Raw genomic sequence first — 27,049 nt, forward strand, 5'->3', positions numbered from 1 at the left:
AGCCAAATGAGAAACTTACGGCTACAAAAAGCAACATGTGCACTAGTTGGGAAAGTGCATACCAATGGCAAGGTGATGGATAAGGACTACCCAATACCAGACATGGACACGATCTTCCACAACCTACATCGGGCCTCATACTTTGGCAAAATTGACCACTCAGATTACTACTATCGAATTGAACTTGAGGAAGAGGCAAACGATATATGCACAATCAACACATCTCAAGGACTATTCAAGATGTGCCGACTACCTCAGGGATTGAAAAACGCTTCCTCAATCTTCCAGAATTACATCGAATCAACACTCAGAAGAATCAAAGGCGTTGTGATCTTTCAAGACAATGTGTTGGTGTATGGAACTACCAAGGAGCAGTTCGACAAGAGAATGCTTGCAGTCAAGAGCCGACCACGTAAGGAAAACTATATTATTAATGCAAAAAAATCTAAATTCAAGACCAGTCGAGTTAGTTTTTTGGGATACTCCATTTTAAATGAAGGAATAGCACCAGATCCGAAAAATGTTGAAAAAATAAAAATGCAAAAGCACCAACTAACAACAAACAACACGAACCGTTTGTTGGGCTGGCAAATTTCTGAGAAAGAAAGATTTCTGATTTTTCAACGAAAATGTTACCCTTAAATAACATGAGAATTAGCAACTTCTCCTAGGGCTAAATGCAACAAAAGTTTTTGAAGACATAAAAAATGAATTATGTGCTAACCCACTTGTACAGCCATATAGTTTACAAAAAGAAGCAACAGTTACTACTGACGCCTCTGAAAAACCCATTGGCGGGATTCTTTCGCAATAGGGATATCCAGTAATATACGCATAAAAAAGTCAACTCCAGCGGAGCAAAACTCCTCAAATATAGAACGAGAAGCACTGGCAATTGTGTTTGTGGTCACAAGAATAAAGCAATTCCTTCTTGGAAGACGATTTACCCTACAGACGGACCACAAACCACTCAAATATCTCTTTGCACCAGACGAAGAGATCCCGATGACAGCATCAACCAGAATCACAATATGGATCAAAGTTCTAATGGGTCTCAACTATGAAATGAAGTACACACCAGGAGAGCAGATACCTCATGCTGATGCTTTGAGCAGAATAGATTTTGACAAAGACGAATCCGACAACGATCGAAAGTGCTTCGCAATCAATTTCATCTACTTCGCTCAGAGTGATTTGGTGACCCAAGCAGAAATCAAAACTAAACATGGAACAAATAGACTCTTCCAGAACATAATGAAACGAATCATAAGCGGCAATTGGAAACAATGTTCAGAAGCGGAAAAAAGATTCGAACAACACAAAGATGCCTTGACCATACACAATGGAATTATCTTTAATTCCAACCCAAACTACGACACCTGGTTCTGGCAGAAGCACATGAGACACATTCTGGGAAAAAAACAACTGAGGCATTAGTCAGAATGATAGCATGGTGGCCTGGCATTACCCAAGACGTTCAACACTTTGTTAGTAAATGTAAGAATTATCAAATGAACAGGCCTACAGTCTCTACGTGGCCACAAGCCGACGTTTGGGAATAACTCCACATGAACTGGGATTAAGTTAAGGAGCAAGGCATTATCTTAGTAGTTGTCGACGCGGGTTCTGACTGGATAGAAGCTTTCCCCGCGGAAAATAGACATCAGAAACAGTTAAAATATTTTTTTGAAATCTTTGCAAGATTCGGAATACCAAAAGTTTTTTCCGTGGGTAATTCCTTAAACAGTGGTGTGAATCATTGGGAGTAAAGAAAATGGAATCATCCCTCTATCATCCAAGAGTTAATGAACCAGCTGAGAGAGCAGTTCAGACAGTGAAGCGGGCACTTCAAGCTTGAAGTCCCAATCTTAATCTCTCAATTGGAGCATTCCTGCAAAGGGCACTGACGAAACATCGCAACACTTCAAAGACGAGGAGCAAAACTCCAGTTGAGCTCCTGTTGGGACGCAGAGTGAGACTACCAGCAATAGCAGATTTAGAATTGTGCGAACCAACTATATTCAAAGCCAACGAAAAGACAAAGACCGTTCCTGCTACCTTCAACATCAAGAAGGGCTTGAACACAGTTTTCATAAAGCCCGAAAACTCAACACGGACTATTCTAGTGAGTGACGACCAAATTGCGAGACCAGACCAGGATAATGTGAAAACTGAACCAGCAGTTGAGGAGACCATATCTCAATCAGAAACACAACTTCAGAACACAGATCTGGGACCTTCACATCAGGATGAAGCTTCTACAGCCATATCAGCTAGAGAACACCAACAACCCGAACCACCAGAGCCTTCACGAACATCAACAAGAAACAGAAAACAACCCGACAGATTTGGAGAACCTATACCCACACACTTGCTTAAAAAAGGAGGGAGGATGTGATTGTTTCACGGAAACATCGAGAAACTTAGAAGTTATCTTTATTAAAGTTTCAAAGAAAAAAAGAATAACTTACTTGACGAACTTTGTTTTTATGTTGATAAGTAATCACACAAAACTAAACTTAATTCTTATTTTGTTTCGGCGCTATCAATATCTTATTGACCTTTCAATCATATGTCAGAAGTAAATTCTCCCGCGAACAGAAACCTGATTCTATCATCCACTGACCTCCAACTGATGAACACGATTGTACCTAGGCTATATATGTTTCCAATGAAATAATGATGAAAATAGAAAATCACCTCCAGGACTAGGAACTAAGATCTATTCACATGTCAATCAAGTAAAATATTTTTAGGTAATCTAAGTTCTCTGTATATTTTTGCATAGAAAACTTCTATAAATACGAGCTATTTTTTGTATATTTTCAGTTCCAATTTTTATTTAAAATTCAACTTATTGAATTCTTTTGACCCGTGTTATCGACCACGACACTATTGAAAGTCCTCAACGACTTGGACGAATTGGAACTTAACGTATACTATTGACAGTTAGCCTGTGACTGCCAACGGTGTCGCGACAACAGGACGACCATATAGATGCATATCGGTGACAAGCCTATCCTGGAGCTGCAAAGCCCGATAACAACAATAACAACATAAACATTTTTTGTCCTCCAAACTTGCAGGCGTTCGTGAAGCAAACTGTAGCTATCATAACTATATCAATACGTTTCATTTTGCAATTTTGCAACAAAGCAACGGTTGTATTTAGCCGCGTCGCGAATCGTTATTTAAATGTTATTTCATGATTAAGTTTTTAGTTTGAGTAACCTGTTTATAAACTATCATTTTTTATAATTTTCACAATTTTTTACATTTACGTCTCTTATGAATCAGCTCAACATTCACTGGGAATTTTAATTGTTTATCCTCTCACATTTTATTTTTCGAGTAAGAATTAGCAATTGGGTTGCGAGTCCCAAGTAATTTTGTAAAAAGTAAATGACATATTTATTGCTCTCGAGAATTCTACGTGTCACTAAATTGTAATTTGATTCAAAATTTCGGTTCATCAACGAAAAAATTTCAGAAAAAAATTTACAAATGTACCTCTGTATTCGAAGAACTCGAAGAACACAATCAATTTGGGATATATCGTCATTAATTGGAACTTAGATTCATTTGGAGAAAACCCCAGTTATTCAAAATGTTGGTTAACACCAAAAACTCAGAGTTATTAACATTTTGTTTGATTGCCTGGAAATGTTTTTAGTATTTTTTGACTCAACGATTGAAAATTCAATGAAAAATTTTCATTGACCTCATATATAAACAAAACTAAAAATAACAAATAAGGAAAACGACAGTGTTTTAAACTTCTTCGATAAACAACGATACTCTTTTGCTATTCAATACTATTCACAAAATTCTGCGCAAAAAAATCAACTGCTGCCGAAAAAGGACTGATCAACATAAACTTTTTGGGATGCATGTCTAACCCTGAGTCTGGTCAGTATACAGTGGCCCTCTGTCAAACACCTCTCGACGGAAAAAGATAGTTAAGTCAAATTAGAACAGCAAAGTTTTTACAGTGCCGAAATATACAGTAGTGAAACAGTAGAAACTGAAACATAATTATCTTACTGAATATTGCCAACAGACATGAAATTCCCATGTGAAAGGTGACAATGACGACAAAGTAGGCCAGCACAGGGAGATTTCTGGAGCTGGCAGGGAATATATTAGCCAGGGTCCCAAAGGAGACGACCTGGGCTAGAAACAGGGTCACAGCACACGAGACCTAAAACAAACAAGGAACCGGAAATTTGAACTTGCATCGGTTCCGACCTCTTAGTCTATTCAACCCTGCTTTCCTTGTTCATAAATCAACAATAAATAAGAAATAGTTTTTTGACTAAATTGAAAATAACAATCTGAAATTTACATTTTTATCGTATTGTACTGCTAGATCTTAAATCCTTAGTTGAGAAGATCAATTATTTCTGTGAGCAACTTTGGTCATTATTGGTTATTGGTTTCAAACGCAAGAAATAATCAGTTGTGTGTGTGTGTGTGTGTGGGGGGGGGGAATATTTTTCATACATAAGAAATATTTGTCATAATCTGGGCTATTAACGAGGTCAAACTTGTTAAACCAGTTGTTTCGCCAGGAAAAAAATATAGGACGCTTATCTTACAAGATATTTTTAAAGTTCTTGCAACATAAGCGTCCGGATCTTGAATCTTGTAAGATAAACGTTATTTGCAAGAATCTTGGAAGGTCTTACAAGATAAACGTTATTCGCAAGAATGTTGCAAGATCTTGCAAGATAGCCTTTAGTGTTCGCCTGGGGAAATACTCGGTACGTTCGTTTTCAGAGCATTAGAAAGCTTTGATAAGTTTGGTTACATAAACGTAACGATCGCCGCTTTAACGAACTTGAAATTTTAGCAACAAATCTTTGGTATTTTTCGTACAAAATGTTTTTGTTTAAAATGCAGACAAATTTTATGATGACACACTCTAGTGACATCAAATGTACTTCTATTGGCAAATTTTTCAAACCGAGGTGCAAACATTTTCAGTTTTTGTGCACTCTAACTCAACAAAATTTATGTTTCTATTCAATTTTGTCAAAAAATTTTTACAAACCTTTGAAATACTGATTGAAAATCAGTCCACTGATTCATAGTATTTTGATAGAATCTTTGTAAAAGATTTGCATTAGAAATCTCTTGTTTCCTGTACCTGAGAAAAACAATAAAAATACCTGTTGAATTGCTAAGTAGTTGTTTTCAACTCTTTTATGTTATTGTAGGCCAGAGCACAAAAATAGGACAAGCTATAGGACAACATTAAAAATTTCAAGCACAGGCGAAAACGTTTGTCCAAGCATGCAGGCAAAAAAAAAACAAACAAATCTATTAACTGACAATCAAAATTTATTTTTGTGTGGTGTGAAACAAAATTTTATCCGGTGATTAGATGAAAGGTATGAAAAATAAAGAGTACTTTCGCTAAGAAATAATGTGAATCTGTTGGTCGCGAAGTGTTGTTAGATTCTAGCAGAAAAAAGTGTTTGAAAAAATTGTATTGTGTCAATTGTCATTGAAACAGCTTCACGTTCCATCGTAAAGTCTGGTTCTAAGAAACCAAATTTCATTTTTTATTTAAAGCATTAACTTTCTCTGTAGGTTTCTTTTTAGGAACTATTTCACCAGCTATTTGTTTCTTCTTTGGCAAATTTACTTTCAACAAGAATTGAGATCAACAATCACCAGACCAAGTTTGCTACTTATGCAACGTTCTTCAGATAATAGCGACCCTACAAAAAATATTGGATATACTCAATCCGAACACTTAATTCAAATATTCCGAAAAATAAACATCTTCGTTGAAATATAGGTGACGTTTCATTTCGAATCAGTCGTAGAAAGCACCAACATTTGTTTTTTACAATTCAAAGAATTTGAATCGTATTGGGGCGCTGTCTTTTTACAATCCAAGAATTGGATTGTATTGGTGCTCTGTCTTTTTTTATTTTTGTAAGATGTTTTCACACCTTTTTTCATGACTTTGAGCTTTCAAAACGGGATAAACAGGTAAAGCTCATCGGGCATCAAGTTTCATTAGAGGCCCTTAGCCGCGTTTAGTGGTTCTTCAAGTGCTTAGAGTGGTGATGCTACTGGGAAGGCCGTAATTCATGGTTAACAGGTCATTTTCAGAAGTTTTTGAGCCCAAAATGCTGCAATTTTTTCGTCTTTTTTCGGATTATTTGTTGGACCTGTCTGAAATTGAGGTTTGTAAAAGTTGGTAAAGGTCTTTTGCAAGACGTAATTACTTTTTATGGCCATCTTTAGAGCTATATGTATTGCTACACCAAACCTAAAACGGTAATTTTTTTCTAATTTTAAAAAGTTTTACAAGTTTTTTGAATATTTTCGTTGTTTCAGCTCTTGGTGTCACAATAATAGGTTATTTTATAGTTTCTAGTGGTAATGGAATGGTTTTCAACTTCACGAATTTTACCAATTTTTTGATAAAACTTGAAGTTTTTTCCCCGTTTTCTGACATTAATTGTCATTATTCAAGTTTTCCAGCTCCAGAGGGCAAAAATCTCCTCTAGGATTTGCTAATAGTTTACTGCAAAATTGTTATTGGCCATGGCATGAGCCAATTTTTTCAAAATTTTGAAAACTTTTGTCAATTTTTAGGTTTCTCTAACCTGAACAGCCAAAACATTTTTTTTATCATAGGTTACTGCATAGTTACAAGTTTTAGCGATTTTCAAATTGTTTTTCTTTGACTTCCTGAAATTTTAGTCTTTTTCCTCAGTGGCCATGGGTTTGCTGCTATTGAGTTTGCTAGTATGTAGTGTGCTAGTATGCAGAGTTTCTAGTGGCAACAAAATAGTTTTCTGTTTTTTTAGATTGCAAATATAAGTATTTTTTTTAAATAAAGCCTGTAATTTAAATTTTTTTGGTTGTTTTCATTTTTTTTGAATTTTTTTTGTCATTTCCTGAGTTTAACTATCTTTATTGGCCAACGAAACTTTTTAAATGTTGCAGATGAGTTAAAAGACAGAACTCCACAGAGAAAAAATAAATCTGAACATTTTTTCAAGACACATTTTTGAAAAATATCTTTATTTTTTCCTTTTCATTTGAAGCATTTTTCACATTTCTTTTTAAAAGATTTGTCATTTTTTTCGTGATTATCTACCTTCAGTGACACATTAATCTCTTTCAAGTCTTTTGCGTGAGTTAATGACTATATTGCATTGTGTCATAAATGGCCTTCAGGTTAAAAGCTTCAAGAGTTTTAGGAATAATTGTTTTTTTGTTTAGTTTGATTCTTTTTGTTTCTCGACTTTCGAGATTTCGTCTTTTTGGCTAGGATTGTTCAATTGATCTGCTGGTCAAGTACATCAGGCCTGTTTTTCATTCAATTCCTTTGATTGTATTTCAGGACTTGTCCTGCTATGTTGATTTTAAGATCTGTTCACACATTTTCATGATTTTTGAAGTCAAATTGGAGTGGTGGCTTTGGTCACAGGAAATGGTGCGAAAAAGCAAGTGGTTTTGCGGCGTGAAATTTTTTCACTCTAATTTTAAAGTAGAGTGAGAAAACGGTGTTTGAACAAAAATTCGTTTTCTCGCTAGTGGTTTTTTGTTCACATGCGGCAATTTCACTTTGATTTTTACTGTTTTTTCGATGTTTTGGATCGGATTTTATTCTAAATGGTTTTTCCAATCCATTCATAGTCCGTTTTAGGTCTAGTTTTTTTAGTCAATGAAAATTCTTTGAATTGTTCGTCAGGACTTGTCCTGCTATGTTTTTTTGTTTCTTAACACTAAATTATTTCTATTTGCTTGAACTAAAACTGAAAATTTTTAAATTTTGAAAAGATTTCTGAGTACTTGTGATGTTAAGTAAGGTGTTTGTGGAGCAAGCTTTTTACGTTAGTTTTGAAGTAAATATAATTGATTCTATCAAAACTGAGCTGTTTTGAGTTTGTGGCAGATATTGTTTTCTGCATAATTTTATCTCATTTTCAGCTAAAAGAAGAGAGACATTATTCGGGCTTTGTCAACTTCGGTCTGTAGACACTTGTACTGCCCTCATAGTCGTTTGATTGTCAAAATTGATTTCATTTTTAGTCACCTCGAAACAGTATTTGGAGACAACAATAATGTAGGTTTCAGATCTAAAAAAAATTTTTCAAAACAACATTTAAGGTAGACTGAGAAAACAATGTTGAACCGATTTTTGGTTTCTGTGAAAGATGATTTTATGTTCTCGTTTACATCCTTTGGCCCAGGTTTTCACGTTCTCTTTGAAATTCATAATAAAATTTGTGTGCAAGAAGTGGTATTCAGTGTCTTTTTCCCCTAGTCAATTCAAGATCTAGGTTGCTGGCTTGCTCATTGAAATATCTTAAACTGGGAATAGTCACTCAGGACCTGGCACGTTTTTTTAAACTAGTTCATTTTGATATTTGTCAAGTTTTAATTTTAGTTTCCTTAAATTATTTTTTAGGCAGGAATGATGCAAAAATAAAAGATTTTACTCGTTCAAACGCGATAATTCAAAAATTTATCGTTCTTTGTATACATTTTTTAAACTCTTTCAACTGGAGCCAATAATCAGTAATCACAATTTCGAAACAAGGAAAATGGTAGAATGAATTTGCCACGAGCTTGTTTTGCTAAATCTAATAGCGTTGATTAGAATTTTTTTTTTAAAAAAATGGTTGTCCAAACGACTTGTCATCACGAAGAAGAAAGTTGAAATTTTGGCAAAAAGCTGTCAGAAATATTGTCGAAAAAATGTATCTTATTTAAAAATTACGTCGGCAAAAATGCAACGGACTTTTCAGCAACACAAACTTTGCTCTTTATATTGGAGACGTTAAGTGAATAGAAGCTTTTGCCTTATTTTTTCCAAATTTTTGCGGCTAAAGGTTGATGTCAAATTTTCGGGGGATTATTAATTTAGCTTATGACAGTCAAGTTACTTTCTGTTGTTCTACTTTATTTTACTTTTGTCCTAGTAAAAATATGCTAAGATTAATAAAATTTTTAGAATTTAGATGCAAACTTCAGCTTCCGTTCTCAAAATTTAAGACTTAATTTATTTGAGCAAAATTGTAGAGATCACTATTTTTCTTTGCGACTTAATTGTAGTAACTATGCAAGACAGAGTTAAAAGGAAGTATCTATGTTTTAAAAGTAGGAATAGCCTGTTTTCATCCAATTTCAAAAGATGTAACAAAAACGAGTGTGAGAACAATAAGGTTGTCAACTTATCTTAATAACCCCAGGGGAAATGCTTCCTATCCTAATTGCCCCAGTTGGAACCCATCCATTTGTGATATTTGATTTTTTGTTCTAATGCACTTCTTTTCTTGTAGCTAATATTATCCACTTAATAAGATCAAACTGAAGATCTTTTACTTTCATACAATTCATTATAAATGTGTTTTTTAACAACAAATGCGTATATTGAAATGTTAGTTTTTGATTTTTCCATTTGTCAGTTTTTGAACTTCTTTTGCAATATTTTTTATTATTTTTTTATTCAAGAATGTTGTTTGTTCCATAGATTTCTGCTCCGTCTGATGGAAAAATAGAAAAATAAAAAACAGATCAATACCTTTTTTGTTATGTAAAAAAACATTATGTAAAAAAACAAAATTTTTGAATAAACAAAGACTACATTTTTATCAATAGAAATGTTTAAAGAAAAAACCCAAAAAAATTGTAAAAAAAACCAAATTTTTTGAAAAAACTGACAAAAGGCAAAATAAAAAATTAACATTTCAAAACTTGCATTTTGTTTTAAAAAAGCCCATGTATAATGAAGTGCATGAAAATAAAAGTTCTGCAGTTTAATTCCATTAAGTAGATAAGATTAGCTATAACAATAGAAATGCATTACAGCGGAAAATCAATTATCACGAATAAATGCATTTCATCTGGGGTGATTATTATGATTCGACGCATTTCCCCTGGGGTAATTAAGATAAGTTGACAGCTCTATTGTTCTCACTTTCTTTGTTTGGTACGTCTTTGGAAATTCGATGAATATAGGCTATACGTAATCGTTATACATAGGTACATCTTTTTACCCCCCCCCCCCCCCGGTCTTGCTAACCTATTACTACTCGAATTCGTTTTAGCAATTAAGAAAGTGAGTGGCAAATATGTTTTCCCGAAGAACAGGTTTTAATTATTTACCTAATTTCATTTTATTTTTAAAAATGGTTAACCATTAAAGGAAGGATAAAAGTCAGTAATTGGTAACAAAATTAGGATCAGAGCAAAAAAAACGTAACAAAAAACTTTAGTAACCCTAATTCAAAAGGTTGTCTTCTGAAAAAATTTTGGGTCAAAGTTACGTGTGGGCGTGAGCTTTTAATTGCGGTTAACGAAATTGCAACCTAGCTGGCCTTCACCTGTCTTTTCATAAGGATGACCTCTAAATCTGGGGATACTTATGCAAACAAGGTACCTAACTGACCTTTTCTCCGGACTCAGCTGGTAGGAGGAAGGTCAATCCAGACATGAGATACAGAATCATATTTGGGAATACGAGGAAAAGCAAATAGAACAGATATTTTCGTTCGATTGAGAGATGGATGATCAGTTCGTGGTTTATTTTCCTATTGTTCCCATCCTCGGACAAAACTTGGTCCAGACGACTGGTAGTGATTGGATGGACAATGTCCCATTCGTCGTTATCCATGTAAAGCTTCAATTGCATCTCATCTCCGTAGAAGTCTGAAAAATTTCAAAGCGGATTTGATAACTCAGTTTTGCAAAATCAGGTCATCAGTTTTTGGGGTCATTGATTTTCGGGATCTATTCTGCTTTGGACACTCACTTTATTGAGCTTATAAACCTTACCCCCCCCCCCCTCCTCATGACATACACGCCATTTCTTACCTGCTAATAGGCTATATAATAATATATAATCACACATATTTTGCATTGTTGGTTGGTAGCTCATAAAGATCTGGCGGGGGAATTAGATCCGGATTTTCGATGTTTCCGAGGAAGACAAAACTTAAAGGTCGAATTCCAATTATTGAATTAAGAAATCCATCAAATTGTCAACTTATAACAGAACAAACCTAAACCAAAAGGATTTATGGTTCTTTGGCTCTCTCCACTATCTTAATTTGCTTGAATTTTATCATGAGAATGCTTATGTATCGTAAAACCTGACCGTGGCGCTTAGAGTATTTATGATATATTGTGAAGTAGAGAACTTGGGAGATTAAGTTAAAGCTACGATATATAAAGAAAACTTAATTACCTGATGTTGGTGAAGTGATATTAATGAAAAATGGCTTCTAGATTGAACCGCACCGTTGCTTAAAATTTTTGCATACCTCAAAATTATCATTGTACACAAATCAGAAGTTCAAGCGATAAATTCAAACTTCCCACCATTATGGATGATCTTGAACCCACTCCTTGAAAATATCATTGACAACTTCTCAGTGTGGGAGAACATTGTGTTAAATGCAGATAGATGTGCCAATACTTGTCGCATATGGCAAGAGGACAATTTTGTCATACTTCAGGTGTAAATTTATATATATCAACAAATCTGTATCTAGACAAATCTGTATTTCAAATTCAGATAGGGATTATAAAAACGTGTTAATTTTTTTATTTTAAGGCCAATTTAATTCAATATTTTAAGTAATAAATTTCCTGTTACTCCTGTTTGAGAACACGACAATGATGTCCAGACCACCGAACGACCCCAAAAAAGTTATCCAGCGGAGTTCGGAGTCTTGTACTGGAAGAAGTGGACAAAATCAATTCAGACGGTACTACTGCGGACCAACAGGTCACGAATTCTTTCTGCCAAACTGTTTTCCCGAAACTTTGCAGCCTAATGAGTACTAAATTGCTATTAGTTTCTTTTTTTTTCAAGAGATGAGTACAGCTATTCAAAACCAGATCTCTCCAGAAGAGAATGTAGTAACGGCACGAAAAGCTAAATCTCTATCCATTATCGAAGGCATATGTTAGTCAGGTGACAACTTTCTAGTTCGCTTGAGAGTTGAAGCAAATGGAAAATTCACTGGTAATAAAGCCAATTGAAACTTGTGTAAAAGATATGGAGGTAAATCACGCAACAGCAAGCCGTGTCCAGCTTTGAACAAAATTTTGCACCTGTTAAAATGTGGGCCAATTTCCTAGCATTAGCGCAAAAATAAAACCCAGCCTAATTCAGGTGAGATTGACCAAGACAACAACCTCTATGAGGAAAAATAAACGTTTTCGGGTCAAACATTTTCTTAAGGGAGATGGGCTGCACTACACAGGAAAACTTGATTTACACATCATTGACATGGGAGTTCATTAGAGTAAAAGACCATTAAGTAGAAATTCAAGTTGATAGTTGTGCTGATGGTACCGTGATATCATCATTAATCGGGACTGGGCTTGGTAAACCTCATATTAGAAAATCAGACACTGAGGCCTATTATGATCATTAATTGGCGCTTCTGTGATCACTATCAGGTGATTTTGAGTTCTAGAAAAGCCAACAACAATTAGCTGTTTTCCGGTCTGAAAAAATACTATCCCAGGAAAGCATCAACGCAGTGTGTGATGAAAGAATTTCTGCAGGCGATGGATACAAAGCGCAACTGAATCTCAAACCAGGATCCAAGCAAAGTTCAGCAAGATCAAAAAGATGCCTCCATTTTTATGCGATAAGCTCAAAGAAAAACCTAATATAATGGTGCAAAGCGGCTTCTTTCGAAGAGTTGATAGCAGAGCCAAAATGGAGCTCTATGACCGTTCTTGGCCTAATTTTTCGCATTAATGACTCAGTTATAAACAAAAATTATCCATTGGCAGACGTAGAGACCATTATCTACACAATATGGCCTCGCTATTTGCCAACAATTGAATTATAAGACGCTTTCTAACCAACTGAACTTCACTGGGATGCAAAAATTATGCACAACCAACACATTCAAGGAACTGTTCAAGAAGCACAGGCTTCCTCAAGGCTTAAGCACTTCTTCATTGATCATCCAGATCTGCACTACATCTACTCTTATATAAATCATGGGTTGGTGGCATTTTCAAGATGGTATTCTGGTATATGGAATAAGTCGGAAAATGTTCATTATAAAAGAACATAGACAAATCTCAAAACCAGTCTCAAGCGTAAGTTTTCATGGCTACCATATCTCTAAAAACGAAACAGCAGCCAATCTTAAACACGATGAGATCATAACGCAAAATTAAATTATGAAACAATTTGAGTCTTTTGGTCTAACAACTTTTTATAGACAAATTATATCAAATTTTGTTACAAAGATGCTATCTTCGAAAAGGGCCCGAAAAAACCTTTTTGAATAGAAAAGTAGGATTACAAACTTTTGAAAACGAACAAAATTCGTTTTTTTTCTTGCCACTTGTTCGGGCGTACATCTTGACGAAAGAAGCAAACCTGGAAACAGACGCCAGAAAAAAGAACAGTAGGCGGCGTTTTCTCAAAAAAGTACATCCCTTAATCTTATTCTCTAGGGAGCTCTCATAGTTTGAAATGAGGTACTGCAATTTTGAAAGGAGGCACCTGCAACTTTTTATGGTCACAATATAGAAACTTTCCCCTTTTGGCGGGAGATCCACTCTACATACTGACCACCAACCTCTCAAGATCTCATGGCGCTAGACAAGGAATTCCCCAAAACGGCACCGGCAAGAATTACGTGATGGGCAATAGCACTAATGGAATTCAATTTCACACTCATGGAGATTGAAATCCCCACGTTAAGTCTTCGATTAGACTGGCTTATAACGTCGACGATGAGAGTAAATGAGTCCGCTTTACATTGAACCATAACTATTTTGTGTAATCCGATCTGGTAACTCAATCAAATATCAGAACTGCGTTGGAATAGAATATATTCCTCCAAAAGCAGGCAAAAGAACAAACATTGTCAACTGCATACAATGCTTTCAAATAGACAAAGGATTCAAAGAACAGAAAAATCCACTGACCCTCACCTATGGAATCAATTTTCGTGGTGTTTTACCTTTATTTCCACACAAGCTAAGCAATAAGATGATTGCTAAGGCTCATGAGGACCACACCGGCAAAAAACAACATAAAGAGCAGTCAGAATGATGCCTTGGTGCCTGGCATCAGTGACGATTTTCTCCGATTTGTTAGTAAATGTAGAGAATGCCAAGAGTACAAACTTAGCCGGGGAAAAACTTTTCTAGTTGCACAGAAGTAGAGCTTTGGAAAAACACTGGATATTGACTGTGTTTATGATGATTTTGGTCACTGGGTCACTGATTTTGACCTGTGTGAATCAGTGTGCGGCGAACAGTTTACCAACCCTTTCAACCCTTTCAACCGTTTCAGCCCAAACTTATCAGTGTACATAAACCAAAAATATGAGCAATAAGTTCAACATTCCCATCATTATTGATTATCATAAACCAAATCGCCAATACGATCTGTAGATGTCGATGACACGCTCTCAGGTTGGATTAACACTGCGTTTAACTCAGAGACCTGCACTAATACTAGCCATGTAAAACAAGGGAAAAATTTTCCATGCCCAAAGGTAGAAAGATGTGCAGTGGCACTAATAGGATTCAATTTCAAGTTGAAATACACACATAGATATCGAATTCCCCCTGTTGAACTTTTGATTAGACGGGACATTAACGATGACGATGAGAGTAAATGAGTCTGCTTTACTTTGAACAATAACTATTTTGTACAATCCAATCTGATAACTCAATCACATATCAGAACTGCGCTCGAATTGAATAGATTCTTCCAAAATCAGGCAAAAGAACAAACCTTGTCAACTGCAAACAATGCTTTCAAGTAGACTATAAGATATCAAAAATTTAAAATCGGAGTTGGTCCCGATTTGGTATGCAATTGCCAAAGCAGTAGAAAGCCACTGCGGTTTGTAATGATGGAGTCACGCATCTCAGATCCAATAGCAATTGGTCTTGATGAGCAAGAGGTCCAAACACTGAAACTGGCTATTCAAGTGTTGAGACTGAATGTTTCATTTTTGCGCTTTCCTACAAAAAGACCTGACGACACATCAGAACACTGCCAAGACGCGCTGCAGGACACCTCTGAAACTACTGCTGGGATAATATTCAATACTTCTGGGGTCATGAATTTTGACCTATGTGAATCAGTCCACTTCAAAGCGACGAGTAGTTCACAAACCCCTTCAGCCTCCTTTATTAACTTCAAAGGAATAAACACGTCCTTCATCCTGCAGAAGACTTCAATTAGGGCAGTGTTTACTTTTGACAAATAATATACACAGATGGAACCTGCTGACATCAAGAAAATTTATGATGGCCAGTAATCATCTAACTGACAATCTGAATGCATTAGTTGCCACATAGACCTGGCTTCAACTAATTCCACTGAAAAAACTTTATTAAACAAGGCAAATTTTTTTCGGAGCCATGAGATCTTTGAGCCGACCAGAGAAACAGACGTAACGATTTGGTGAAGCTTTTCTTCCGAAAGTGCTGAAAAACATAGGAGGAATGTTAAATGTCGCGAACTAGGGAATTTAGGAGTTTAAACTAAAACATTGATTTGAAAGATTGTTTTTTCTTGATGTTAACATTAACAAATAATGGCTTCTTATTTGAACCAAATCGTGGCTTCAATATCGTTCACACAAATTTATCAGTGTACACAAACAAAAAAAATGAGCAATATATTAAGCAATCCCATCATTTTTGATTATCATAAACCAAACCGCCAATCCGATCTGTAGATGTCAATGGCACGCTCTCAAATTGAAAGAACACTGCGTTTAACTCAAAGACCTGCACTAATACTAGCCATATAGACCAAGGGGAAAAGTTTTTTTTCATACCCTAATGTGGAAACTTACTCTTCTCAAACAAAGTACATCCTTTAGTCGTAGTGTCTACAAAGTTCTCATAATTTGAAATGAAGTACTGCAGTTTCTAAATGAGGCACCTGCAACTCTTTTTATGGTCACAATATAGAAACGTTTCCTATTTGGCGGAAGATCCATTCTACACACTGACCACCAACCTCCCAAGATCTCATGGCGCTAGACAAAGAATTCCCCAAAACGGCACCGGCAAGAATTACGTGATGGGCAATAGCACTAATGGAATTCAGTTTCACACTCATGGAGATTGAAATCCCTACGTTAAATCTTCGATTAGACTGGCTTTTAACGTCGACGATGAGAGTAAATGAGTCCGCTTTACTTTGAACGATAACTATTTTGTGTAATCCGATCTGGTAACTCAATCAAATATCAGAACTGCGCTGGAATAGAATATATTCTTCCAAAATCAGGCAAAAGAACAAACATTGTCAACTGCAAACAATGCTTTCAAATAGACAAAGGATTCAAAGAACAGAAAAATCCACTGACCCTCACCTGTGGAATCAATTTTCGTGGTGTTTTACCTTTATTTCCACACAAGCTAAGCAATATGATGATTGCTAAGGCTCATGAGGACCACACCGGCAAAAAACAACATAAAGAGCAGTCAGAATGATGCCTTGGTGCCTGGCATCAGTGACGAATTTTTCCGATTTGTTAGTAAATGTAGAGAATGCCAAGAGTACAAACTTAGCCGGGGAAAAAATTTTCTAGTTGGACAGAAGTAGAGCTTTGGAAAAACACTGGATATTGACTGTGTTTATGATGAATATGGTCACTGGGTCACTGATTTTGACCTGTGTGAATCAGTGTGCGACGAACAGTTCACCAACCCTCTCAACTCTTTCAACCGTTTCAGCCCAAACTTATCAGTGTACATAAACCAAAAATATGAGCAATAAGTTCAACATTCCCATCATTATTGATTATCATAAACCAAATCGCCAATACGATCTGTAGATGTCGATGACACGCTCTCAGGTTGGATTAACACTGCGTTTAACTCAAAGACCTGCACTAATACTAGCTATATAAAGCAAGGGAAAAAAATTTTCCATGCCCAAAGGTAGAAACTTACTCATAGCATCTTATTCAAATCTAGATGGAACTGTAAGTTCTAATACTGATAAGGACAAAAAATCAATGCTAATTTAAATATATTCATTAAACCATTTTGAAGTAATTTTTTGAAATAATTAACCTTTTTCTTACTCGTGCACGAGGACACAAAAATTTTGTTATTTCACAGCCTATTTATTACAGATTGAATTTGATGACGCTTCCGCAATTTTTCCAGAACGAATATAGCGAACAATTCTACTGTTTAAAAACCAACAAACTAAAACATTTTTCAGGTTGGAGCCGACAAGAGCGAAGCTGTCTCTAATTTACCTAGAATACATTACCTAGAAATTCCCGGCAAACTCAAAACAACAATATTTTTTTAATTATGTACACGTTGATATGAAAAAGCATTCAAAAACTCTCATTGAAATGTAGATAATAATTCTGCATGGACGATTGGAATGTTAGAAATTTAGACCGAGCTGAATACTAGAAAACTTCGGCAGAAATTAATATGCCCTATCAGCTGCATCCTGGATATCCTTGCTGTCAGTCAGTAGTTTTGGCATGCTCCTTTCCACTTTTAATTCTTTTTGCATGGCAATAAATTGTTGCTTTAAAAATTGTTTTATCAATCAACAAAGGTTGGGAAAGTGATAAAGGAAATTGTGACAACAGAGTAGATATTTTCCATTGTAGTTTCTCTTTCAGCTCTAAAAAAACCATTTTGTGATCATCAACAAGCTCTTGTAGGATTCAATAACGACTGGGTCATAATTGAAAACGTTTTTAATAGCCGGCGTTGTTAGACTAACTGAAAGATCATCAGATCTTGTCCCACAGTTCCACTATCAGAATTTATATGCGTTCAGTGTCGAGAAATGAAAATCAAAGCATTCTAAACAAAAGTTGCAGTGTTACCCTCCTATATTTTAACCTGAAAAAATTGAAGGTAGAATTACCTAGAAATTTCATTTTGAAGTTAGTTTTTCGTTGAAAGTACCTGCAAATTGTAGTTAAGTAGTAGGCAAAGTTACCCGGAATTTGACCTGCAAAAGTTTTCTAGGCAATTCCTCTTGCAAACCTTTTATGCTATTGGCAGATAAAATTCGATGTAGATTGCCTACAACTTGTCTACTTACTGCATGCAAAAATAAGTTTTTAGGAAATTCTACCTGAAATTTTAAAATGCAATGCAGGTAAAACAACCAAGAAAATTTTTTTGCAGGTAAAAGTCTAGGAGGATAAAACTGCAATTTCTAGGTAGATTGCAGAAAAAATTACATAAAATTGCAGGTAATTGAGATTGCTTCCAGCTGTAGTTGCAAGTGCAGTCTAGGTAAGTTGCATTAGAACAATTTGCTTGTATATTCTAAGTAAAATTACCTGCAATTTATAATCAATTTGACTGCATATTTTTATGAGTGAAGAATCTATTGTTACCCACGTTGCCCGGCTATCTTAGTAATCATACGTCAGGCCAAAAAAGTTTTCATCTGTGAAAGGTGAAATTTGTTCATTCTCCTACAATAATGCACAAACTACCTTTGATGATCTTCTGTATCAAGGATGTATGTATATATGTTATAGAAGACTCCACTAAAAAAATGCAAAATTATTTCCTCCAACACGGATGTGAACCTCCCCCCCCCCCCCAATCTCGGTAGCTTTGTTTTGAGTTAGTATCCTCTCCGTAATATCTCTGTAATTAATAAAGATTGCAAAAACTGGCGAGTAAGAAAACCTGTTAAAATACTAGCAAGAGCAAAATCCAAAATCTGATATGCAAAAATAGGATCTAGAAAGCAGCAAAAAACTTGTTTTCATTTATGGTTGTGTTTGATCTTATGTATGATACCGCAAACTGATACAATTTTTTCGTAAAACATGGATGGGATCTTTTCCTTTTGGGCCCCCAGTACGTTATACTCCCCCCCCCCCCCCCCAGTTACACGTTGCACGTGCCATTAAATAGTAAATCATTATATGAAAATATGGCACGTGCGTCCGGTGGGGGGAGGGGTTGCAAATAATATGCACCCACTAAGCTGGGGGGCACAAACGGAAAAGATCACACGGCTTAAATTTCAAGAATGCTTGAGTTTCTGCCGAAAGAGAATAGATTCCATTTTTTCTGAAAGTAAATCACAATAATTACTTGTTAGAAACCATGATAAAAACTAACGCAATATTAAGCTCAAAACAGACAATATCAAATCTAAGCCTCTGTGTCAATTTGAATATTTTATTGTGCTGAGCTACAAAATATTCCTCCTGCAGAAATAAATTTTTTTGTTCGTATTTTTCTTGGCAGATATCAATGAAACCTTTGTGGTGACGTCTTAACAAAGAGACGTACCAAAATGTAGAAGTTTCAACAAATGTGATAGGTTGAGAAATTTAATATACTGTACCTTTATACGTTCAATTAGCCTAAATTGGACATAGCCTAATGCTAGATTATAATTTTTGCCGCATCAGGCCATGTCTCAGCGGCCCGCGGGACTTGATGTGAATCTATCACAACCGAACGAGAGACCAGTTCCCTCCCCCCGCCCAAAAAAAACTTTAATTTTTATCTTTCGGCTTATCGCGATTTCTAAGCAAATTTACGTTAACATTCATATCCTATTTTAAAACATGGAAAATTTGTTGACCAATCAGCCAATCAGAAAGCTATATTCCCATTTTCACAATTGTTATTGGCCAGCAATAAAATTTCTATATTTTGGTACTTCTGCCATTTTCACTAGCGCCGATCTTTGTTAATAATTTTAATTTCCGATAGTTGAACTCACCAACATCGTGATTATATCCAGCTAAGCGGTTGAACACAATTGGGCAGTACTGTCTGTCAAAAGGGAATCGGCTAACATCAAAACTACAAGAGAGTTTCACTGTTAAGAACTGATACAGACTGTAAATGTATCCCTCGTGTAGAACACCTTGGTCGTTGTATGTTTCATAGATAACGTCTATCGAGTCCCGCAGAACTAAAACAAAAAAGAATTCAAAGAACAAAATAATTGCAACATAACTCCACTAGGTTAAGAATTTTTCCGAGTAGCGCGTTTTTATTTTGTCGGATCCATATTAGAAATCAAATATATCAAGAGCCGTAACACAGGTAAATAAACAATAAACTGCAAATTGTCTTCATGTTCAGCATTTAGCAATGATTGTGACCTTGATGCAATCATTAAAAGGATCTTTTCCTTTTGTGCCCCCGCCCCCCAGCTTAGTGCGTGCATATTATTTGCCCCCCCCCAGACCCACGTGCCATCTTACATAATGATTTACCATGTAATGACACGTGCTCTGTAACGGGGGGGGCTCATAACCTACTGGGGGGGACATAGCCTACTGGGGGTGAGGGGCATAAACGGAAAAGATCCCATTAAAAAACATGTTTTCGCTCTGATGATGCAGCTACAAGATCTCGTGATTATCTAAACATTACGTTATATGTTATGGCTTTCAATCAGATGTTTTAACTCTTCTTATTTTTATCGAGAAGCTGATTGACATTGCATGGCGCTGCAATTAAATTCGGATCTTTTCCGTTTGTGCCCCCCCCAGTACGTTATGCTCCCCCAGTGACAGAGCACGTGTCATTACATAGTAAATCATTATGTAAAAATATTGCACGTGCGTCTGGGGGTTGCTAATAATATGCACCCACTAAGCTGGGGGGGCACAAACGGAAAAGATCCTTAAATTCTAACAAACCGCAGCAGCTAAGCGTGTCTCAAAAAATTTGATTAATTTTTTAAAAACCAGAAAGAATCCAGTAATAATCGATATTGGGTCAAATTCTGTCTATTTTTTGTACTCGTATACCACATGAAGAAGAAATAGCAACGGACTTGAAGTCAATAAACAAATTCAGAAAAAATTGAAACCGAGAAAAATGTGATCTCAATAAAAACCACCATTAATGGAACATCGGACCACCAAGCACCAAAATTACGCAAGCACAATTTGCGGCTGAACATTTCCATTAAGAACCCACAAAACAAATAATAAACAATTGGAAAGAAACGTAGATATAAGTTGGGAGAACAGAAACAATTACAAACGCTGTGAACATCAAACAGAAAGAAAACAAACCGATTTTGAGTTTTGGTACACGTGCAACGAAAAAAAAACAGAATGGCAACACAAAGTCAAGAAGCAAACAAAAAATCTAACACAAGCTCTATTGCGAAAAGAAAACCAGGTCAATGCGCAAGCAAATACGTACCGAGACATGAACAAAAGCTTTGAAATTTAGAAAAACATCTAAATACTACAAATATTAGCAAAAAAATAAACAAATTTATTACCAATCAAACAAGAATCCGTAGCCAAGATCTATAATGGAAAAACCCATTAACGCAAAAGTGATACTATTTCGGCGGTGTAGATATATGGACAAGAAAGCTACAATAAAATTGGACTGTTCAAACTAAAAAAAATAACAAAAGAAAAAATGAAATATAATTTTACATAAGAATTATTTAAAAGAACAAAGGGACATGAAATGCATAAACTACGGTAGAAATGAACTGTCCCTAAAATTGTTTTAAAAAACGAAACAAAAACAACGTCGCACAAGAAATAGCAGCAAAAACAACATTTCAACCGAATTGAATGACACGAACCAGAAAAAGAAGAATAAACAAATTGGGTCTGATCATAGCTCAATTTGGGTCTGGACCAAAACCTGGGAACTCATCCGAAGAAAACTCAACCAATAAATAGAAACAAAAACAAATCAACCGAATTCTCGGAAACACTGGAAAAAATCTCCATTCAGAGTGAAAAAAATATACGCAAATGTAAGTAACAGAAACGACACAAAAGGCAGAGACAACGAACGACATGACTTAACCGAAATTCACGGTAACAGCAAAACAAATTGACCGTGAACGTTTTTATAGTGACACCGTGCTAGTCTCGGGAAGCCCCATTGTAATCTCACCATTAAAATCATTTAGCTTTTAAGATAATGGCCAAACAACTTTTCTGGACATACGCCAAGCGAGCGAGAATTTGTAGATTTTAATCTCGGACCGAGAAAGCTTTTGATCAAAGCAACACATAAAAAGTTTACAACTCTCTCAAGTTTTGAAGGTTTCTGAAAATGAAAAATTAACGCTATAGCTGTCTTCTATAGATCTGAAAAACTCTATCGGACGAAAAGAATTACAACAAAATCTCACAAGAGCAAGAAACCACCCGACGCAAGAAAGAAAAGGAAAGATTATCCTTACGTAACAAGCTTTTTGAACAAAGTTAGAAAAGACCAGCTATAAAGGGTCGGCCGATAAAACATAATTGTTCTTGTTTAGTATAGACTGGCTCGAGTAAAGAACAAACGAATAGAGCAAACGTTCAAAGACCGTAAAAATGGCTGCAATTCTCGGATCAGCCACGCCTAAGAAAACTAGAGAATCTTTCGTGTGACCAGTACAATTTTTTTATAAAATTTAGCCCAAACCCATCGGCCGCACCAGACCACTACGACAATCAATCGAAATAACCACAAAAAGATCCGAGCGTCCATGTCTACACATAGGGAGATCATATAACTGGTATGCTAGTACTTTTGATCTTGATGCGACCATATGGCAAATTGAAGATGACGCCAATAAACTGAATCAAGAAATTTAAACAAAGCAGTACAAATGCATTATAAATGAGCTATATATCGGAGTTCTTCTCGTCATTTTAGATCTTTCTTCACCCCTTTTGTATCTTGATTTCTCAGGTAAAATCTTCATACCTATCGGTGGGTCCCAGAATGTCCCCTTTTGCGCCATAATTAGTTTCGTCCCGTTGTACATATTCGGATCCCATTTTGCAAACTCAGAATGATAAAAATGGTAAATGAACATCTTTAGAATTATGACTCCTCTCCGTTCGTCAACTTCCAATATTTGGAACAAGTCTCCGAATAAGTAGACAGTGTTATTTGTCAGCTGAGCTGGTGGGTGAAAATTTTGGAAGTTGCTTGTCAAGTTACTCCAAAGTTGGTTCATTTCTTCTACACCATTAGGTGCAAATACTTGGTTATAACCAGTTAATAATACGACTAGAAACTTATGAATGCACATCTTTATCTGAATTTCCTTTTTGTATAAATTATAGTCCCCCAATACAACAATAAAAAGGAAAACAGTTTTGGAAGTTTCTCAAATTTTAGCAATAAGTAGTTGATAGAATATAAATTATTTGTCTGAGAAAGACCAATACAACCTTAATTTTTTTCAACTTTCCAATGTTTCTAGTTTCCAATGTATCTAGAAAAATCATTCCAATGCAAAAAAATCGGCAAATGTTCAGACTTGATAAAAACTGAAAGTTCAATTTCAATGTGTAAATAATAAATAAAGCACCCACAATTTTTTTCCAATATACTCGATTATTTGGCGGGCAAACAAAAGAACGTTATCCCTAGGGCTATTAATTTTGTAATCGCAGTTTATTTCTTCGATAAATTAAGGCAGCAAAAAAGTAGGGGGACCTCTCTATTTCAAGTCCGTTATTTTGTTTGCTTAAAATAATTAAATGAATCAAATATTTACTATTTCAAAACCTTCAAATCCATTTGATTCTGAATTGAACGTTGAATGCACATTTAAATTTTTATTTTTTCTATAATACTTGGATAATTTTTATGTGATATACATTTTTAAATTAAATATAAACTCCTATGAAAAACATTAAACTGTTTTTTTAAATGAGGGTACTACTAGCGCTGCTTGATGCTGTTTGTATCCAAAAAATTATTAGAAAAAAAGTTTGTCAAAGTTATGCAACGGAAAATAATGTCTTGGAGAAAAAGGGAGGAAAATGATTGTCTGATTTGTCATATAAACAAAATTTGTCTTTAAAATGAAACCATGTTCTTGGCATTCTTCATCTGATTTCTTTGTACTGAATGTTGATAACTAAAAGATGCAAGAAGTAATCCGCTTTTTGTTCAAAAATGAAATTTGAGTCAGAAAATTTAAACAAAGGTTAAGTAATGGAAATTTTTTGCAAACCTGTACCCAAATTAAGAAATACTTCGACAAGAAACATACAAAATTATTGTAAACTGATATTTGTTTAACATAGCAGAATAGCATCAACATCATCAACGTATGTACAAACTTGCATTATATTACACGGCCGATTAGGCAGCTTACTATAGATTTAGTGGTATAAAAAATGAACCATGTTATGGCTCTACATACACTATAGTACCAAAAAGCTACGTACAGCAAGAGGCGGCACAAAATTTTTAAAAGGCGGCACAAAAATCAAATAATACAAGATTTTGAGTTCAAATGATTTCTTTAGTAGCGGGAAGTTACCCTTCTAATTTATCTAATATATCGTAGACAGTATATGAAGTTTTCAGACAAATCTTTGACATCTGAATCAAATTTTCGACAATTTTTCTTCTCATTTTTCCTAAACAACTCTCGTCTTTCGTAATTCGTGCTCCAGAATTGCCCATATGTTTTCAATTAGATTCAGATGGGGATTACTTACCGACCATTCCAGTAACTCCTTCTCCTCCTCTTTGAAAAATTTGAAGACAGCCTTTGCTTTGCACAGAGGCATCATCTTGTTCAAAAATAAGGTTTACAAAAGTAAATTTCTTCGTAATTTTCCGAAATTTCCGAGCCAACTAGGCTTATCTGAACATCTAACAAAAAATTTCCACTCATCTGATGTTTTGCACCCCACGAGATAAGCGAGTGCTTATGAGAACTCAAAACGTTGCCGAAAAATTTCGTTGCAGTTCTCCGCACAACTTGAGCAATTCGTTCTTTAGAGAAGTCCTGAGCCTGTTATACTTTTGATGTAGTTTGTACGCATACTGTGTACTAGATCTTGCTTTTAAGCTCAGTTGGTCTCATTTTCTGACTATCAGAATTGGCAAACAGTATATTAACAAAGCAGCGTAAACTTTTTTTCTGTGTCAGTGGAGAAGATGAGAATGAAAACGCGTTTAGAACTTAAAAATTTCACGCTTTTTTTCACGTTTCAGCGAGAATAGAGCATAGAAATTGTGCTGTATGCAGTTTTTTGGTACTATAGTGTATCTAGTTGCAACAATTAAGCATCAACCTATATCTTTAAACGACGCAAAGCATTAATTTTGAGCTTTTCTCCCTAATCATTTGGGTTAGGTTCTAGGCACCAGATTTTCTTCTCAAGCATTGAAAGTTATCCATTCAGGTTGAGGACCCAGACAAATTCGGATCAGACCGTCCCAGACTCCTATCAGACTCAAGTGAGATCAAATCTCGTTCTCTGATCAGACTAAATTGCGTTCTGCATGCATGATCAAACTAACGTTTGTTCAGGTCGCCTCTCACATTAAATTTTTGAACCAAAATTGCACAGATGTGTACTTGACTGAGCTAGAACAGAGGTCGATTAGGTGTGAAACCTAAAACTGTATAGAATGTGCCTAACAGAGCTGTTGCTGCTAGACAATTGAGGGACATAACAAATATTAATGTAAACAAAGTGAACAAAGTAAACAACATAACAATTATTAAAGTAAACGGCTGGAATGAACTCTTTGCCAAGAAGTTTTTTGTTTCTGTTATAGATTAAATTACAATACCGTTCAATTCTTTAAAATTAACAAATATTCATTGATAGCAAAGAAATGTTACGGATAGAAGTATAAACAATTTTTTTTTATAATTTCGAAGTAAATCTGAAACGTTTATACTTATTTGGCTTCGAAGAGATCTGTTTACAAATTATCAAGTATTATTTGAAATATGTGTCGTGGTCGATAACACGGGTCAAAGAATTCAATAAGTTGAATTTTAAATTAAATTTTGAACTGAAAATATACAAAAATTAGCTTGTATTTATAGTGGTTATCTATGCAAAAATATACAGAGAAAATTTAGATTAGATAAAAATATTTTACATGATTGGCATGTGAATAGATCTTAACTCCGAATTCCGGAGGTGATTTTCTATTTTCATCAACATTTCATGAGAATCATATATGGCTTGGGTACAATCGAGTTCATTAGTTGGAGGTCGGTGGATGTTAAAATCAGGTTTCTGTTGGTGGGAGAATTTGCTTCTGACATATGATTGATAGGTCAATAAGATAATGATAGCGCCAAAACAAAATTAGAATTGAGTTTAGTTTTGTGGCCATTACTTATCGACACAGCAATAAAGTTCGTTAGGTAAGTTCTTCTTTCGTTCTTTGAAACTTTAATAAAGAAAACATCTAAGTTTCTTGATGTTTCTTGGAAACCATCACATTCTTCCTCCTTTTTTAAGCAAGTTTGTGGGTATAGGTTCTCCAAATCTGTCGGGTTGTTTTCTGTTTCTTGTTGATGTTCGTGGAGGCTCTGAGGTTTCGGGTTGTTGGTGGTCTGCAGATGATGTGGCTGCAGAAGCTTCATCTTGAAGTGAAGGTCCCACATCTGTAATCTGAAGTTGTTGTTTTGATTGAGATATGGTCTCCTCCACTGCTGGTTCAATTTTCACATTGTCCTCGTCTAGTCTCGCAATTTGGCTGTCGCTCACTAGAATAGTCGGTGCTGAGTTTTCGGGCTGTATGGAAGATTTGTTCAAGCCCTTCCTGATGATGAAGGTAGCAGGAACTGTCTTTGTGTTTTCGTTGGCCTTGAATAGAATGGGTCCGCAAAAGTCGAAATCTGCTATTGCTGGTAGTCTCACTCTGCGTCCCAACAAGAGTTCAACTGGAGTTTTGCTCCTCGTCTTTGAAGTGTTGCGATGTGTCATCAGTGCCCTTTGCAGGAATGCTCCAAATGACACATTAAGGTTAGGACACCACGCTTGAAGTGCCCGCTTCAGTGTCTGAACTGCTCTTTCAGCTAGTCCATTAGCTCTTGGATGATAGACGGGTGATTCTATTTTCTTAATTCCCAGTGATTCACACCACTGTTTAAGGTCACCACTTACAAATTCAGGACCATTATCAGAAACTAAAATTTTTGGTATTCCGAATCTTGCAAAGATTTGACTAAGATATATTTTAACTGTTTCTGATGTTCTTTTTCCCGTGGAGAAGGCTTCTATCCAACCAGAACCCCCATCAACAATTACTAAGAAATTGCCTTGGTCCTTAACATAACCCC

At 35.5% G+C, this 27,049-nt stretch overlaps 1 protein-coding gene across 1 annotated transcript; it reads right to left on the reverse strand.

Annotated features, from left to right (window-relative positions):
- Nucleotides 1-2,244: 2,244 nt before the first annotated feature.
- On the reverse strand, nucleotides 2,245-22,951 carry LOC142346114 (neuronal acetylcholine receptor subunit alpha-7-like). The gene is made up of 5 exons (XM_075398618.1): nucleotides 22,696-22,951; nucleotides 19,727-19,921; nucleotides 10,424-10,683; nucleotides 4,045-4,201; nucleotides 2,245-2,306 (listed from the first exon to the last, which is right to left on the reverse strand). The coding sequence occupies exons 1-5, from the start codon at nucleotides 22,949-22,951 to the stop codon at nucleotides 2,245-2,247; spliced, it is 930 nt and encodes a 309-aa protein (XP_075254733.1).
- Nucleotides 22,952-27,049: the final 4,098 nt, after the last annotated feature.

Source organism: Convolutriloba macropyga, chromosome 9 (assembly GCF_964194025.1).
Source record: "Convolutriloba macropyga chromosome 9, txConMacr16.3, whole genome shotgun sequence".
Taxonomy (NCBI): Eukaryota; Metazoa; Xenacoelomorpha; order Acoela; family Convolutidae; genus Convolutriloba; species Convolutriloba macropyga.